Source organism: Pomacea canaliculata, linkage group LG8, assembly GCF_003073045.1.
Source record: "Pomacea canaliculata isolate SZHN2017 linkage group LG8, ASM307304v1, whole genome shotgun sequence".
Lineage (NCBI taxonomy): Eukaryota > Metazoa > Mollusca > Gastropoda > Architaenioglossa > Ampullariidae > Pomacea > Pomacea canaliculata.
The window spans coordinates 24,669,275-24,686,234 of record NC_037597.1 but is presented as its reverse complement, the minus strand read 5'-3'; the positions used below and the strand labels follow the sequence as shown (position 1 = coordinate 24,686,234).

Below are 16,960 nucleotides of genomic sequence, written 5' to 3'. Positions count from 1 at the left end.
ACCTCTTGTAAATTGAGCTTGCCTCCATGTAGGGAAAAATGCTATATAAATCCTTTAATTAATTATGACAAACATTGGTGTACTACAACAACTCCCTAGTTGCTACATTATTTTATAGTACAAGATATCTATGTTGGTGAGCCTTTTCCTGAATCAAAAAGTCAGAACTAGTCCCAGAATGTGTGGACAAAAGCATTAATTTCAGTATTATTTATCTCTTGTTTGATAAAGATGTTGTTATTGATACTTTCTTTACTGCCCATAAAATAAAATGGACAAATTCAGATCAATTAGATGTTATCAGTAAAGAGTATACCTTAAAAATCGGTATGAATGAGCCACTTGATAAAGATGAATGTACATCATATTTTAATAGGTTAATATAGATAATCGCATAAGGGATGGGGATACTGAAATCAGAAAGTCCCTACTAAAGCCCAGTCTTGGCAGTAACAATAAGGAAAGAGGAAACGCACAAAGTATGTGTATGAAGTAAATCACGTCCGTGTGTGCAGCCTGAAGCTAAAATCCCCGCGCATGCGCAAACTGTACTTGTCATTACTTCCGGTAGCTGTAGGAATGAGAAAGTTGTGAGAAGACGGGTTGGGCCAACAGTCGACATTATTTTCGCAGCACTGTTGGTGTTGTAAGAACATAGCAAAAATTGGGAAGAGCATGTCTAAGGTTCGCCGGGCAACGCATGCAGGAACCTGGTACACAGACGTAAGTAAGTACATTTCCATGTTACGGTTGGCAACAGTGGCAGTCTGCGAATTTTTACAAGGATCGTCTGCGCTGCTCTGTGCACTGGCTACTCCAAACAAAGACCCTTATTTTACGTGGGGTATACTTCGCATACAGCATTACCTATCGTTATCATTCAGATATGAAACTGATACATTAAAACTTTAAACATAGCATTTGAAACAGCATTAAAGCTTTGTCACAGATGTTGAGTTTCTGTCGAAATGTTTGGCATCTGGTGTTAAATTTAGAAATATTAACGAGTGCTACGCAGAATGTTTAGAATTTTCTAAACCGGAGTCATACGACTGATAGATGGGGCTCTCGATCTGGTTTAGTAATCGTTACTGTCATAGTTTCTGTGCTATACTTGTTTGTTTTTAAAATGACGAAGAATCCAAGAGGATTTGATTGAACGACACAGATTAGGTTTGATTAACTTACCGTGCGCCCTCTTTGTCAGTGTATTATAAATAGATGCAGGCCATAATGACGTTTTACTGACAACAGTGATGTCGTATTGTTTTGATAGTGGTCATGAAACCGACATATATGATGGTAGTCAACATTCAGTTCCAATTTCATTGTGATGTGCTTGAAAAACATTGAACGTATTTATAATATGGCTCTAGTTTTCAGAAGAAGGAAAATATAACTGCAGAGTGAAGTCCTGCCTTTAAAAAGAGTTTGCTGAAGGCCCCTTCCTTCTGTCTGATAAAGGAACTATGGGATGCATGCAGAAGACAAAAAGACATAATTTCTACCTTTCTGAAGAATGTTTGTTTTGGAAACAATAATATTGCAAAGTAATTTAATCAAATTATTAAATGCATATCCTTTTTATTCTTGTCACAGTGAAAGTAATGTTGTGCCTGCCTTAATTTAACAGCATAGTAAGGGAATTTGTGTGTGTGTGTGCATGCATGTACATGAGAGAAATGATCAAAACAGAAAATAAAGTGACGGGATGGCAGACAGTAGATAAGCAATTCTCTTTTGATATAACCATGAGATTAAAGTTTTTTTTTATATTTTAAAGATATTTGTTAGATGAGAGGCCTTAAAGAGGGAAAGTAAGCAATGATCAACTGCATGAAAGATTTCTTGAGGACATAGGCTTAAGTTTTGTTTTGAAAATAAGAGGACATGGAAGCTGCATACACATTTACATGCCTTTTAAAAAGTGTGTTTGAAGCATTAAATTAACATTGCTGTTACCAATAAAGTAGCTCAGAAGAAGAAAAAATCAGTCCAAAGGAAATCTAGATATGCTGATGAGGAACAGAGGAAACGATCATTTTAATTTGACAAGTGTTTAAAAATCATTGAAATAGCATACATTTTGTTATTAAGCAGATCATTATTAATGCATCTACATTAAAGATACTGAGCATCTTTGTTTTGCATACTGTTTTTCTCTTTTTAAGATAGAATTCATGCAGAAGTTCTTTATAGATGGGACATTTAATCACTGCTATAGAGCATATTACGTAAAGATGTTATTAGGTAATAACTTTCCTGCCAGTAAACCTGAATTTTCAACTTTTTTTTTTTTCTAAAACAGAAGATGACTTGAATGGTCAACTGGAGGGATGGCTTTCGAAGGCAAAAGATTCTCAAAAACCTGCAAGGGCCATTATAGCTCCGTATGTAATTTGCAGTAATAACACAGTTTCAAAGCATTTATAAACATATGTCCTTTTTTTTCTATTGTGATAATTATAATCTTATAATCTAACCCTTATTTTCTTTATGATGCTGAGAGATAAAATGCAGCAGATTAAAAAAATTATGTTTTTACATGCTTAGCTGTCAAAATATTTAGCTATGATTAAAAACTAGTTTAAATTAGCTGACAAAGTATTAAGCTATGATTAAATACTAGTTTAAATGTTTTTTTTTTGTTGTTACTATAATAAATTGGAACTGCCATTATGAGAATAAATCATTGCAAACCAGCTGTATTTTTCATTTTTGTGACATGATAAGGCAGAACACTTGTGTAGATCTAAAGGCATTAGCCATACGATTACATTTAACAAATTAAAAGGAATGAAATTGGCAAGTGAATTATTGCAGGCATGCTGGATATTATTATTGTGGGGCATGTGGAGCCCACGCTTATCGGCAAGTTGACCCTGCCACAATGTGAGTTCAGTCTACATTAATTGCTGATGTCTGCAGTGCTTAATAGCATAGCAGTTTTTGTGGACTTATGTAACGACTTTCTAATGGGTTTTGTGATGATCAACTTTTGAAAAGATCAGGGTTATCTCAACATCTTCAAGTCAAGTAGATAATGCCTAAGTTGATAATGGGCAACTGAAGCAGCAGAGTTGTTAGTGACAAAGAGTATGGATTTCAAGACAGTTCAAAATATCTTGGACTGTAGTATTAGTTGTGTTTCTCAAGAGGATGTTGATTTTTATACTTGAGTAGTAAGATACATTTTATTTGTATAGCTGTACATATATTTGTTGTCGGTTTTTTGTGATTATCAAAACAGAAAACGTGTTTTCATCCTGGGGCCTTCTCACCATGTGAGGATGTCAGGATGTGCACTCTCAGGAACAGAAGTTTACCAAACTCCGCTTTATGATCTAACTATAGACAAAGAGAGTGAGTTGTGTACTTTCTTCTATGAGGACTGCCGTAAACTTCTGTATGAAACGTATTTATGCTTCATTCAAGTTCAGAAACACACATGCAGATAACATCCTTCCCCTCACCCTTCCACTATTTCTATAGGTTAGAAACATGATGGAAGCCAATTGAACTTAGAGGCTTTGAGAATATCTTAATTGTGACTTAATTTTTCTGAAACTGTCTTGTATTAGTCCACATTGTAAACTTTGTCTATCATAGATATAGGTCTTTGCTGGTACTTTCAGATGGTGAAATAAAAATTTCACTTTTCAGTTTTCAGAAAAAAACTGTCTCTATCTTTTAGTGTGTCTGCACATTTTTGTTTGTTTGATAAGTAGCTTTTCTGTTTGTTTGAAGTTTATGAGAAACTCTATGCAACTGGTGCTTTTGACACAATGTCCCTCGGCACGGATGAAGCTGAACATAGTATAGAGATGCACCTGCCTTATATTGCAAAGGTCATGGAAAGGTGAGGATATAGCTTCAACTTTTGTATTCATCATTCTCTTCAGAATCCTCATTTTCGAACTGTTGTAGATACATTGTTCTCTCTAGCAACCTCATTGTCAAACTGTCATAGATAATCTTCTCCAGTGGATACTGCAAGAGAGGGGTTTTTGGCCCTTCCTTCCACAGCTCCTGAACCACTCTTTATCACTCTAACGGTCACTGAGCTGTTTTCCCTGTGCTTGTTGCATTACAGTCTACTTGCAGCTTTATAGTCCGCTAAGTCCCATTGACTGAAGAAATATGAATCCACATTTGACTAAGTTTGGCAAAGTATTTACATGAAAAATACTTTTCCAGACTTGATTTTTCTTTATCTGTCTTGTTAAGAAAGATTAACAACTATAAGCAGCATTTAAAAAAAAAATTGATTTACAGAACTGATCAAGCTTCTTCAGCAGAATATTCATCTGGTTTATGAAGAATCCAATGCTTTTTATATACAATTTTAAAGAGATTTTGTGTGACTGCTCTTGATGTTTTGGGGATATCTTTCAGTCGCAGAAATCAGTTCACCATCATACCAATTCTAGTTGGCTCATTATCACCAGAAAAAGAGCAGCAGTATGGAGCCATCCTCAGCAGCTACCTTGCAGATCCAGAAAATCTTTTTGTGGTTTCATCGGATTTCTGTCACTGGGGTAAACTCTCATATGAAGTCTTGCATGACTGTTACTTTTATGGAAATTGAGGGGCAGTTGGCTTTAAAAAATTCTTTTCTGATTTTTTGTTTGTTAAAAAATCTTCTAAATGTGTGTGACATGTGCATTTTCTTGAGTTAAAAAAATAGTTCTTTCCCTCTAAATGTTGAGGAATCGGAGCGCTAGATCTGTGATAAAGTGTAGGATTCTCCAGTCACTAATGGTGCAGAAATTACATTTTCTACATGTGTTTTTATTGAAGTATTTTGTAAGCACCTAGGGCAGTAGTTACAAAATGAGAAAAAATGTCCTAGGGCTAATTGGGAAAAGTAAGAGCAAGCATCTTGTCTCTAAGTTGCAAAGTGGTGTGTAGATCCTGCAAACATTGCTTTAATTTTACCCACAGCTTTGTGGGGTAGAGCTACATCTGTGGTGTCTGGACACCGCGTTTTAACTACAGAGACAACATTTGTTCTTCAGTTTCCCATATTGCCCCACAGCTTACCCTTGCTTGATAACTACACCCTCTAGATGCTGCACTGTGCTAGCTAATCTTGAGATAGAAATTTGGTCAGTCTGGTCTGCTAATGTTTCTTTTAAATCAATGCTTAATAGAGGTTAACTTTCGTATGCTTGTTTTGATACCCTCAGGCAAGCGCTTCAACTACACGTTTTATGACAAATCCTGTGGGAAGATTTGGCAGTCTATAGAGGCCTTGGACAAAACGGTATGTGTTTTTCTTTTCTAGAGGGAAGTTCATTGTTTTCAGTTTTGTTAAAAGGCAGCTAGCATGTTTGTTCCAGTGCCTGTATATTGTATGTCATGTTCAAAAAACAACTGTGATCTTCAAGATCCCAATTAATTCCTCTTACTTCCTTCCAGATGGCACTTTAGTCACTTAGTGTTGGAATATCAGTAATAGGTGCTTATCGTCCAAGTATAGTACACTCATCAGTCTTATGAACTTCCTGAAAGTTACGTGGTCAGAGACAACTCAAGATACCGGTTATCAAGTGTGGACATTGAGTAGGTTTTACACCTTGCATGTACTACTTGCTTTGTTTTTGTTCTTAGTCGTAATCAGATAAGTACTTAATGCAGATCCCAAGCTGACACTGTCAGTATCCTTTTAGGCAATGAACATCATCGAGCAAATGGACCCAGCTGGCTTCACTTCTTACTTGAGGGACTATCAGAACACTATATGTGGCAGACACCCTATAGGTGTTCTGCTCAATGTAAGTGTCAAGTTGTTTGGACACCAGTTTCTCTAATAAAGGGGTTAAAGTTGCATTCAGCTGTTGACAAAAATGCAGATGTTGAACTCAGATCCTCAAAAACAATGTTTAGTTTTTACAGACATTGGTTATTAGGATATTCATTATGAAACATTTTCAGATGACTGATGAGTTTTGACTAGCCCTTAGGAGAAACTAGGTGAGATTTTCATGTCAGGGATTCTTTGGTTTGGCATAGGTATTTACAAGGTAGATTACTATAATGCTCATTTCTTTAGGGAACAAAAATTTCCTGGAAAAGTACACCAAAAATAAGTTAATTATTTGTGACCAATGAAGTGGTTATCTGTTTTTAGCACTTACATGTGCCTAATGTTTTGGTCTAGGCTATAGGCTGCTTACGTCAGAACGGCAATGGGGTCAAGATGGACATGAAATTTTTGAAGTATGCACAGTCCAGCCAGTGTGTGAGCCCAACTGACTCCTCAGTCAGCTATGCAGCAGGTGCCCTTGTGATTCATTGATGCTGGCTTGCTTGCACTCTCCATTTATGTGCACAGACACTCCTTTTGCATTACACATTTCTGACAAGCAAGATTTATTGTAAATGATCGAAGTGAAACTTTAGATTGTGTGTATATCTTGCATGTATGGCAGTAATATTGAAAACTTTATTTAAACAAACTTAAAAGACAATATTTTGTTTTCTTTTAACAACTTGTGGTTTATTGTACCCCTCAAATAAAACAAAAAAGTGACTTAGTGTTACTGTCAAAGAAAAGTTGTAGATTAAATCTTGAAATTATCTGTAAACAGTTTTTTTTAGAAATCCATCATCTGGATTTACCATAGCCACGCTTCTGTATGCAACAACAAAATGCAGGTACCTGCTATAGGAAACTTGGAGATTTCCCTTGGTTGTTGTTTTGCAGAGGGATGGGGTATTGTTATAGTTGAATATTAAATTGTGGTGTTAGAAATACCTGTCATATTGTCAATGTTAGTTGTATTGAAACTACTCCAGGATTTCTGGAGGCTCTTTAGATGATGTACTATCTAGCATTTTAATGGTGAAAAAAAGACGGAAATATAGTTCCATGAAAGGCACCTTTATTCAGATCAAAGATAATATTTTGTGGATATTTTTGTTTTATTGTGTGGCTAAAAGCATGTCTTTTGTATTATCTGTGATCCATGCCTTGGCTCTTTCTGGCATTGTCATTGAGTGTTCACATACCCTCAGGGTTCCATTTCATGTGTACAAGTGTTCTGAGGATACCCTCTTACAAAAGAAAACCTCAGTTTACCTGCTATATTAAAGTGATAGGAAAAGCAACAGCAAAATCCTTTTCAGAGATTGTTGAATGCCAGTCATTGTGATTGCAAAGAAAGAGGGGAGTTGTTTCGGTGGTTTGTGCAGTATTTGAGCAATGAATTTGTGGCGTCTGATGTGAAATGTTTTGGGGGTTGTTGGTGCATTTTTTGATGATTTCCGCCTGCTAGAGGTGAATGCATTCTTGTGACAGAGTGCCTCTTTCTTTGGATCTGGATGCTTTTTGCTGCCTGTTACATTGTAGACAATAAATATTATTTCAAAGCAGTTGTGTGGAAACTTGTTAATCCAGCTTGATAACTGAATGGGAAAGAGCAACTGTGAAGTGCTTAGTTTCTGAGAAAAAGGTTTTAAAATACCTTTGTTCTTATTGGTAAAGCATGAATCTTTTATAGAAATTGTTAGGGATTCATGGCATATATTGAGGGTTAGTTGTCCCGGGCATGCTGTTCCATCTCTGCATGTGGCTTTTGTTTACAGGGCTGACTGACTTATTGTGATATAGCTTCTGAGTAAAACACCAATCGTCCCACCCACCCCTCAAAAAAAAAAAAAAGTGTGGCATGCCTTTGACCTATGCCTTCTATAAAGGCAGTTGAAATGTGGCTTTAATGGCCAACCTGCTCACAATAGTTCAATCAAACCTTTACATTGCTTTGATATAGTCTTTACTATGCATAGGATAGGACAAGAAATCATGCTGCCATCAGGCAACATAAAATATCTTCATATCAATTTCTGCAAGGGCAGGCAGGTAACTCAGCGAAGGTTAAAGTCTAGTCACAACTTGCTTGAGTTTCATACATTACTGAAACTTACTTGCACTCATCATGTCATCTGTACTTGCTACTCACATCTACACCAGAGTAATACAACAGCCACCGTAACCATAAAAATTCCCTTTCTTTTGATGCATGGAAAATGAGAATGAGATGTCAGTGCAAATTAATGACAAGACTGATCTGCATGCAGAAATGAGTCCAACCTACAAGACGTTTTGGTGGCATGCTGTTCATTAAAACTTAAACTTCAAAGCAGAGCACTACAGAAGCAAACACATTTGAGTTCATTAACAATTACTTTGTGCAGTAAGTTTTATTAAAATTCAAAGCAAATGTTTTATTATCAATTCACTGAACATTCAATGTACATGATCTTACATGGGCTTCAGTCAAGCAGCTGAAGTCACTGAAACGATTATCAGCTTGTAACAAAATACAAGCAATTTTCTAATGTAAAACACTAACTGTGGAGTTATGGATGCAAAGTTAATGTGTTTGGAGACAGTTTATGTAATATGGTCATGAAATGTGAAATAAAATTAAATGATACCACAGCTTGAACGAACTAACATTTTCATCAACAAACTATCATGGCGACCTTATCTGCGATAGTTTTAAAAAATGTAATATACTGTAAAACTTTAAGACCTTAAGTGACTTCAACTGTAAATGCTAACATCAGAAGTACCATGTTTCAAATAAAAGTTACGACACAACTCTTTCCTGTTTTCTCCTTGGACCATTTCCCCTCAACCTACTACCCCAACCCACCTCCAAAAAAGGGAAGGGGAAGTTTGGGGAAGTAAGTGTCATAAAAAAGGTTCAAGAATGAATCATTATAATTAGAAGACACTTCCATGTCTGTCAGACAGGCAGAGGAACTGTCAACACATTCCACTAAGATGGTAACAAAGCATACGTACAGTTTCAAATATTTACAATTTCCTCTGCATTCATTCTGATGGTAAAGGGGATAAGAACTTCCCATTTCACACCAACTCTGCTCGGTGAAAACCAAATGACTGGACAACAATGATACTCACAGAACAAAGGAAACAAAACGACATGGCCATATAATAAATGCAAGCACACAGTGAATGTTCTTTATTGAAACAACTGGTATGTTCCACCTTCATGATCTATGAACTATACAGTATTATCTGCTTTCATCTGACCTGCAACAGAATGTACACTGTATGCATGCTCACATGTGATATGGCTTGTCATCTAAAGGAAATGCTACCCAGCTTTTGTGGTAGTATGCAACTAAGATCAATTCTAAATATTTAAAATAAGGGGAAGGCTATTTTTGAGAAAGAGCAAAAGGTCAAGCAGATAGTTTAATACAATCTGATGTGATGTTTCTTGACCAAGACAAAGTTTGCTAGTTCATGCTACTATTTTATATTTGAACTTCCTGAACAGACAAGCTGACTCAAAAATGTTTTAACTGTACACATTAGTGCTGCATGTGCAAGTAATGCATTTACACTACCAAACGACAGTTACCTGCATCTAGTTCTTCCCAATGCTCACCTAATAGCAAAAATTACACACCTGTCTCTTCCACATCAGAGTATGTACTGTCCACAGCTTCTTCCCTCTCCCCACTGTCCTCAACAGGAACAGCACTAGGGGCATCATCTAAATCAGCTAACTCCTCAAAATCAATGGGTGCCAGTGAAAAATCCACTGGATCCCCTTCAGCATCAACCCCCAATCCTGGGGATGAGCCAGGCATTTCATCAGACTGGTCCTCCATAAGGGATGCCTCCAGTGCAAGATCCTGGTCAAGTGAAAGTCTGCTGGAGGAGGGACCAAAGCCTGAAGTGCCACACAAAAGTGTGTCTTTGACTGTTGACGAGTCCATGGAATCGGTGCGCTGCAGAATGTCTGAAGAAGAGATAGGGGCTGGGGGAGAAGACTGCGTCTCTGAGAAGCCCTGCACGTCTTCTGACATGGTTGTGCTGATGGACAGCAATGAGGCTGCTGACTCGGAAGTGGCAAGACGGACAGACAAATCCATGGGCATGTCTAGGACAGCCCTGCTTCTGGAGCAGCCAGAAGTACTGAGGTCCTGTGGCATGGCTGGTGCTCTTAAGTCTTCTGGCTCTGTCTGCACAACACTGCGGCAGCTACCAGCTTTCAGGATAGGAGAGGCTATGGTAAGATTAAGTGCACTCTCTTCGGGGTCAATTTCAACATAAGATGGATGTGATTTCACTAACTGAGCCTCTGCCTCTGAGCTTATGGCCTCGCTACTTTCAACAATAATGGTATCATCAGAAGCCTCTGAGTTTGCTGGGCTTTGTGCTGCAATGGCCTCATTGTTTGCTGCTGGTAGGCTTTCTGCTATTGTGCTAGAAGATGACTCCACCTCAACATCATCCTCAAAAGAAACACTGCTGTCCACAGGAGGTTTAGTAAGATCTAACACACAGTGAGTGGTCTCTGGCAGTTTCAAGTGTTTTTCTGGCACAGAAGTGTTGCTCTCTTTTGGGATGTGTGCCACTGCTGCACTTCTGCTTCTGGTAAGGACAGAAAGGTGACGAAGACCTTCAGTCTCTGAGGACACATCTGCCTCAGATTCCACAACCGAGGAGGATGCTGCCTCCTTTGAACATGTTGCCACAAAGGAAGATGAAATCTCCTCATGAGACAAGCTAATGGATGCCATCGTAGCTTCGGATTCTTCCACCAGTTTAACAGGTTCTTCTTTTATATCCTTTGTTATTTGGTCCTCCTCAGGAAGTTGTAGAAAACTCACATCAGCAGCCTTCAGACTTCTCCTTGTTTGGTACCTGGTCTGCAAAGGTGCTTGGTTCTGGGTTGAGGTTCGTGTCTGTGACCTTGTCTTTGGTCGTCTTGAAGGGGATGGAGACTTCTTAGTGGTTTTGTCTTCTACAGACTCGGCTAATTCTGAAGTGCTGGGTTCTGCAGAAGCAGAGGATGCATTTGACTCTGCTATCGGTGTTTCAGCAGCTGCTGCTTTTGCAACTTCAGATGCTGCACAAGGTACTATGTCTTCCACGACAACACGTGTGAGTTCTTCAATGGGCACAGATGCCAATGCTTCTCTCACAACAAATATATCCTTCAAGGCAACAGGTACTGTCTCTTCCAAAGCAGTTGGCATTGTTGCAGAAGGCACCACTTCTTGCACTGGAGGAGCAGATGTCACTTTTTCCATGCTAACATTTATTTGCTCCATGCAAAAGAATCTGTCATCTCTACATCTTCAGTTGGTGTTTCGTCTATATACCTATCACCTCCTTCATCCACAGCAACAAGCAGTGATTCTTCTGCAACAGGATATAATGATTCTTCTGCAAGTGCTGATGTGGCTTCTTCTGCAGAAGCAATTGCTTCTTCCATGGCTGCTGCATTTACATCAGCCGTTGTTGACTCATCTGACTTCAAATTAAAAGTGTCTGCATTTTCTGCTAGGAGTGCTTCAGTTTCCATCACAAAAGCTTCTGCTGAAAACTGAGCGTCTGGCTGACAAGTCCTTTCGTCATTGTTTTGTGTCTCTTCCCCATCAGACATCTGCAAATTATGTCCCTCAAACACCTCTGTCCCTTTCACCTCAGTCACCGTGTTTCCAGACTGAGGAAGTTCTCTATCAATTGAAGGCAACTGTTCTTGGTTTTCTGCTGGTTGTTCACCCTCATTAAGCTGTATTATTTCTCCCAAATCGGGTGGTGGTTCTTGTTCAACAGTTTGCATGGCTTCTTTATCTGCCTGCTCTGCTTCAGGAGGAGAAGGTGGCGGCGGAGGTGGTGGCGGAGGTGCACTCGTTGGTGGCAATGGTGGTGGAGGTGCACTAGTTGGTGGCAATGGTGGAGGAGGTGCACCAATTGGTGGCAATGGTGGAATGGAGCTGTAAGGGGGCAGTGGGGGCTGTGGGGGTGCAGGTGGGCACACATTCATGGGAGGGGCCCCCCCATCATAGGAGGCCAAGGTGCCGGCCCCATCATAGGTGGGCCATAGTATGGGTATGGGCCCTGATAACCATGCTGAGAAACTGGTGGACCACAAGGCATCATGGATGGAGGCTGCAGCACTGGAGGAGGCATGGACAAGTTCATCATGGGAGGCAGTGAAACAGGCATCCCTCCTGTAGAAGGAACAGGATAACCTTGGCCACTCGGGACAGGTGGCTGAACATATGCTGATGGTGCATTCACAGGATAAGTGCCTGGAGGAAGGGGTTCTGGAGGTGGCCCCAGCACAGTTGCAGCCATTGGCTCCACTGCTTGCTCTTCTTTTGTGGCAGCTGAAGTTACTGGCTGGGTAGCCAACAGCAGCACTTTTGAAACAATCGCTGCAGAAGCCTCCTTCACAATTGGCAGTGGCTGGCTTGTCTTGGTCCCCAGCGTCAAAAATTCATCAAGCGGTGCTGGCTGCGTGCTGTTTCCACTTGCAACTGCGGGTACGGGTTTGACTGGCTGGAAACGCTTAGATTTTGGTATTGGGCGAGTGATTGCCTTCCATGACTGAATAGGTGGGGGTGCAGGGGGTTTTATACCTGATTTACCAGTCAGCTTGATAGGAATCTTGCCTTTGGATTCTGTGTCTGCTTCCTTCTTTTCTTCTTCTGCTAAAATATCCTTTTTCTCAGAATTGTTTTCTTGACTTTTGCTGCCTTGTGGTAGTGGTATCTCTTCATCCTTGAGAATGTACTTTTTGTCTGTTTTGGCAGGCTCTTTCAAAGACTGGCTTTCACAGCCATCAGTTTTTGGAATATCTTTCAGAGGCGAGTCACGAGATTCCCTACTTTTTCGCTTTTCTGCTTCGTTAGATTTGGATGAATTGTCAAGTTGTTTCTCAAACAATTCCTTTCTCACCCTTTCTTGATTATCTCTAGCAGTCTGGTGACTTTCATCTTTGTACTGTGATACTGAGGACTTCTTCTTGGGCTTTGTTTGTTTTTCTTCTTCTCCATCTGTGCTTTCCTCATCTGACACAGCACTGCTGGACTTTTGTAGGGTTAGTGAGGCTGAACGTTCTAGTGTGTACCTCTTTTCATAGAATGGATTCTGTGCAATATATTCCTGTAAAATAAATTCTGAAGTAAGCAATACAAGGTCCATCTTATAGGTTTAAAGGCAGTAGTAAAGCTCTTTATTGCTTCAGGAATTACAACATGAGAGAAACAGATGAGAAATGATAGAAGGATACCAGAAAAGTAAACAGAAACACATGCATATACAAGGTGATCATCTTTGACAGAATTGAAGGATGCCCCAGGCATTGGAGAAAGCACCTAATTTTCTCACTCAACTCTAACTGATCTGGTGCTTCAAGTCTAGATGGTCATACTAATCTCTTCATGCTAACCAGCATCTGATGGCTTAAAATATTATGCTATCTCTTTATGACATGCTTGTAAAGTCACTGCGGTGTTTCAGATGTATTTTGTAGTCAACCATATGAGCAGCAACATCAACAACAACAACAACAAAAAAAAAAACCCTCTACATATCAGATTTGTTCAATCACTGGAATTGTGGTGTAGAATGGAGCATTTTTTGCCTGGATTACAGTTGTCCAAATGACTTGCTACATGTCTTTTACCCTATATTGCATTCTATAGCACTCTCTCAATCAACTTTATATTTTGTTGCGCATTGTGTATGCAATTTTTGTGTGTATGCCTGTTTATGAGAGTACATTCTATGCCTGGCCTGAAAAAGTGTGCTCGCACACCTGCATGTAAAGTGCTTTAAATCTGGCTGATGCTAGAGAAAGATGCTATATAAATGTAATTATTATTATCTTTCTTCCTTCCAATATACCAGCATTACTTTAACATAATTGGAACAGTCAAGGATGTCATACTGCATTGAAATTACTAATATTTACTTAATCAGAAAAGCTGCATGCAGGTAGAGAATTCTGTTAAAAAACCAATTTTTCTGATCATATATGATGATAATATTTATATCCAGCCAAAGCCAGACTTACTATGCTTTTCAAAGTCTAACCAAAAACAGCGAAAACAAAATTGTAAAGCTAGCTGATCACTGACCCTGTATTTCTCATGATGTTCATCGCTCTTCATATGTGACTCAGCCACACTCAAGTCACCTGCAAACTCCTTGCACAGCGAGCAGTAGAAAGCAGACGTGGCCATCATGAACTCCAAGCCTGTTTGCAAGCAAGGAAGCCAATAGGTTTATTGACATGGATCAAAATATTTTCTCATCAATCGGTATCAATACTGTGTCTGCTGTTAACTCTCACCAGTACAAATTGCTCTTTGAACTACTGTCATGACCATTATGCGTAGTCTTGTGCATTCTTACAAAACTGAAAATGTCTGACAAGCACATTCATAAAAACAGCTATGCAAATTACTATTTTGCTTTTTATGCCTTCTCCATTATTTCTTCTAAATAATTAAGATTAAACAAGGTATATTCCCTTAAAAAAAACAATCTTAAAATGTGTTGATCACTATCTAAATAATGCCCAAAACATTTTAAATGCAGTGACCATCATCGCAAATTGATGCTCAAGTGCGCTCTCCAGCTGTACTATGGAAGTCAAAACCAAATCATCTTCATTTTATAGTACTTCTGAAATATTTAGATAGATTTCAAGGGAAAAATAAAACGTTTAAACTGCTTCTGAGTATGACCCTTCTGACGAAAACCATTGCTCTCGAATAGCTGGGAACAGCTACTTTCTTGCAATGTGACTAATTGTTGCAGACTGAGTATGATCTACAAATGTTCATTCTATACATCACAAAAGCTTGCATTTTGATATAAATGTTTATAATTTGACATTTGCTACTTAAGCACCAATTAGTGAGACGGGGTCACAGGCATAAACATCTCCCTACACTAATGAGAACAAAGACATTAGTTCTTGGAAAAAAAAAAAAAAGGAATGAAAAATGTTCTACAGTTAACACATACCATTGCCAAATTTCACCCTTTGGGCTTCCATCAACAGATGCAAAAATCTTAACCTCCTCTTGTGGAGGATAATGTAGGCATATGTAAGCCGACCAGCCAACATGATCAGACTGATCCATTTATACTTTGCAATTCAAAATTGTTCAAGTCAAAAACCTTCCCAAGGAGGCATTTTCCTTGCGTCACCAGTGGTAAAACTTTAAGACGGCGTCAAATGACAAGGACATGGGCTTGTGATAAGCTCCAAATGCAGGTTGCATAAACAAATGGGATCATTATTTTTTTGGTGTCACTAGGTCTTACAAGCAGAGGTGGCACAAGTGTGATGATATGTTTATGGAAGTGATACTTCCATAACAAAATTGATGCAGAACATTATATCGTGCTGTGCTTTTGAATAGGCTCATTCATAGATGCTGTATGATGAATAAATATAAGCAGGTGGAAACTAAAACTGCATTTTTCTCACCTGAACAAACAAGGATGTTATGGGTGGATGCGAGGGTAGATGAATACAGAATTTGGTGCATTTATTGTTCTATATTCAGCATCACATGTTTAAATACATGTGGCAATGCAACATTAAATATGCACAAAGAATTTATGAACAAACCTATTTTGCATTAAAGCCAGTACAAATCACTGGAAATTTTTACAAACCATGATTCTGTACTGTCTGGATTTTATTTTGGCATTTTAGCACCCATCCAAGGCTGGCAAGCTTCTGTCCCACTATGCCTGGTACATGTTCTGCATCAATGTACAAACCAACCCTGACTTTTATCAGTGCTGCAATTTCAATTTGCTTATAAAACATAGGATGAAACAGCTATCAAATCATTGTGCCCCAAACTCAGGAGTTTATTCTGACTGTGAACGAAGCATATGGATGTATGACCTTTAATAGCGTGGGCTTGAACAGGTCCTTCTTTCACTTTGCCTTCCGACTTCTGCAGGGCCTCAATCAACCAAGGTCGCTCAAAGGGATCCAATCTCTGAAGAGGGAAAAAAAAGCTGTTAATTTTGCTATAATGTATTAGTTCTAGGGTTGGATTTATCATGCATTTAATGTGTTATCTGGTTGCTGAAGACTTCAAAAGCTTAAAGAAAGAGTATAGCAAAGAAAACAATCTTACCTGCTGGTGTTTTTTGGATTCAAGGTGTTTGAAAAAGTCAAACATGTGACCACAGATGACATTGCAAAGACGACACCAGTGGCTTCCTGGATCAAAGTACTCATAACGAATTTTAGGAACTTCTTTCGTCGCTTGTTTTTGCTTAAGCTTTACTTCCTGCAATCAGAACCATCATCAGAAACATGTCCCTAGATCTACTTAAACACCCAGACAGGAGACGCAGCCTGGAAACATTCCTGGGGTTTAACAATCGCATTTAAAAACACAAGTTTTAAAAAACTGAATAGACAAAACTATGTATGCATACACACAAAATAAAAGTGACAAACACAATCTGCTGTATAACATGCAGTAGTTGATGTCCTACACACCAAATGAAGCAACCACCATTGAACCCCAAAGATTCCCCCCACCCCCCAAAAAAAATTAAGACAAACAAGTTTTTAAAAAAAAATAAAATTTAACAATTTCTTTCTGTAATTGTATGTAAAAGTGGTATCAATGTACATACCAAAATGTGCTCCTTCTTTTTTCTGACCCCTCAGAAAGGCCAGCAGAAAAGTAGTCATCATTTTTGGCCAGCGACTCTATCTGGTGAGAGGGAGATTTGCAGCTAGAGGCAACATCTCTGCCTCTTTCAAGTGCGTAAATCTGGCTGTTTATTTCTTCCTGTAGCTTCAGATTTTCTGCAAGCAGTGGATCTTTGTGCCCATCTGTCTGGCGCCGTCGTTTTCGCAGAAGATCATTGTGCTGTTGTTTCAGGACACACAACTCTCGCTGCAAGACAGCCACCTTGCGCCTGCGCTCTTCTTCCTGCATTAGCACACGTGCCTTGTCTTTTGCAACACTAATGACAGCTTTCCTCTGTGGTCCTGGTGTTTCGCTGTCAATATTACTATCTTTTGCCCCTATCTGTGACCCCACTGATGATTTAAATGCTTCTGATTCCTTCTTTGAATCTTTTTTCTCATATTCTGGTGAAGAGAGTCTGGACTGTTTGGGGTGC

The 16,960-nt window shown here is 39.0% G+C and overlaps 3 protein-coding genes across 7 annotated transcripts; 1 reads left to right on the top strand and 2 right to left on the bottom strand.

Annotated features, from left to right (window-relative positions):
• The first annotated feature begins 548 nt into the window (after positions 1–548).
• LOC112570767 (protein MEMO1-like) lies at positions 549–7,377 on the top strand. 4 transcript variants are annotated; one of them, XM_025249372.1, is made up of 10 exons: positions 574–727; positions 1,377–1,550; positions 2,309–2,390; positions 2,824–2,892; positions 3,251–3,363; positions 3,748–3,859; positions 4,396–4,538; positions 5,190–5,266; positions 5,673–5,777; positions 6,164–7,377. In XM_025249372.1, exons 2-10 carry the CDS (start codon positions 1,520–1,522, stop codon positions 6,299–6,301), a joined length of 870 nt encoding a protein of 289 aa, XP_025105157.1. In that variant the 5' UTR covers positions 574–727; positions 1,377–1,519; the 3' UTR covers positions 6,302–7,377. The 4 variants fall into 4 exon arrangements, with proteins under 4 accessions (XP_025105159.1, XP_025105156.1, XP_025105157.1 ...); XM_025249373.1 differs by having other exon boundaries at positions 582–727; positions 1,465–1,550; XM_025249371.1 differs by lacking the exon at positions 1,377–1,550 and having other exon boundaries at positions 550–727.
• An 809-nt stretch (positions 7,378–8,186) lies between these two features.
• Positions 8,187–11,094, bottom strand: LOC112570795. The gene is made up of 2 exons (XM_025249417.1): positions 9,450–11,094; positions 8,187–9,067 (listed from the first exon to the last, which is right to left on the bottom strand). Exons 1-2 carry the CDS (start codon positions 11,080–11,082, stop codon positions 9,039–9,041), a joined length of 1,662 nt encoding a protein of 553 aa, XP_025105202.1. The 5' UTR covers positions 11,083–11,094; the 3' UTR covers positions 8,187–9,038.
• A 592-nt stretch (positions 11,095–11,686) lies between these two features.
• LOC112570796 (zinc finger protein 318-like) lies at positions 11,687–16,606 on the bottom strand. Of its 2 annotated transcripts, XM_025249418.1 has the most exons (5): positions 16,466–16,606; positions 15,955–16,110; positions 15,717–15,813; positions 13,924–14,042; positions 11,687–12,946 (listed from the first exon to the last, which is right to left on the bottom strand). In XM_025249418.1, the coding sequence occupies exons 2-5, from the start codon at positions 15,997–15,999 to the stop codon at positions 11,819–11,821; spliced, it is 1,389 nt and encodes a 462-aa protein (XP_025105203.1). In that variant the 5' UTR covers positions 16,000–16,110; positions 16,466–16,606; the 3' UTR covers positions 11,687–11,818. The 2 variants fall into 2 exon arrangements, with proteins under 2 accessions (XP_025105203.1, XP_025105204.1); XM_025249419.1 differs by lacking the exon at positions 16,466–16,606 and having other exon boundaries at positions 15,955–16,374.
• Between the last annotated feature and the right edge of the window lie 354 nt (positions 16,607–16,960).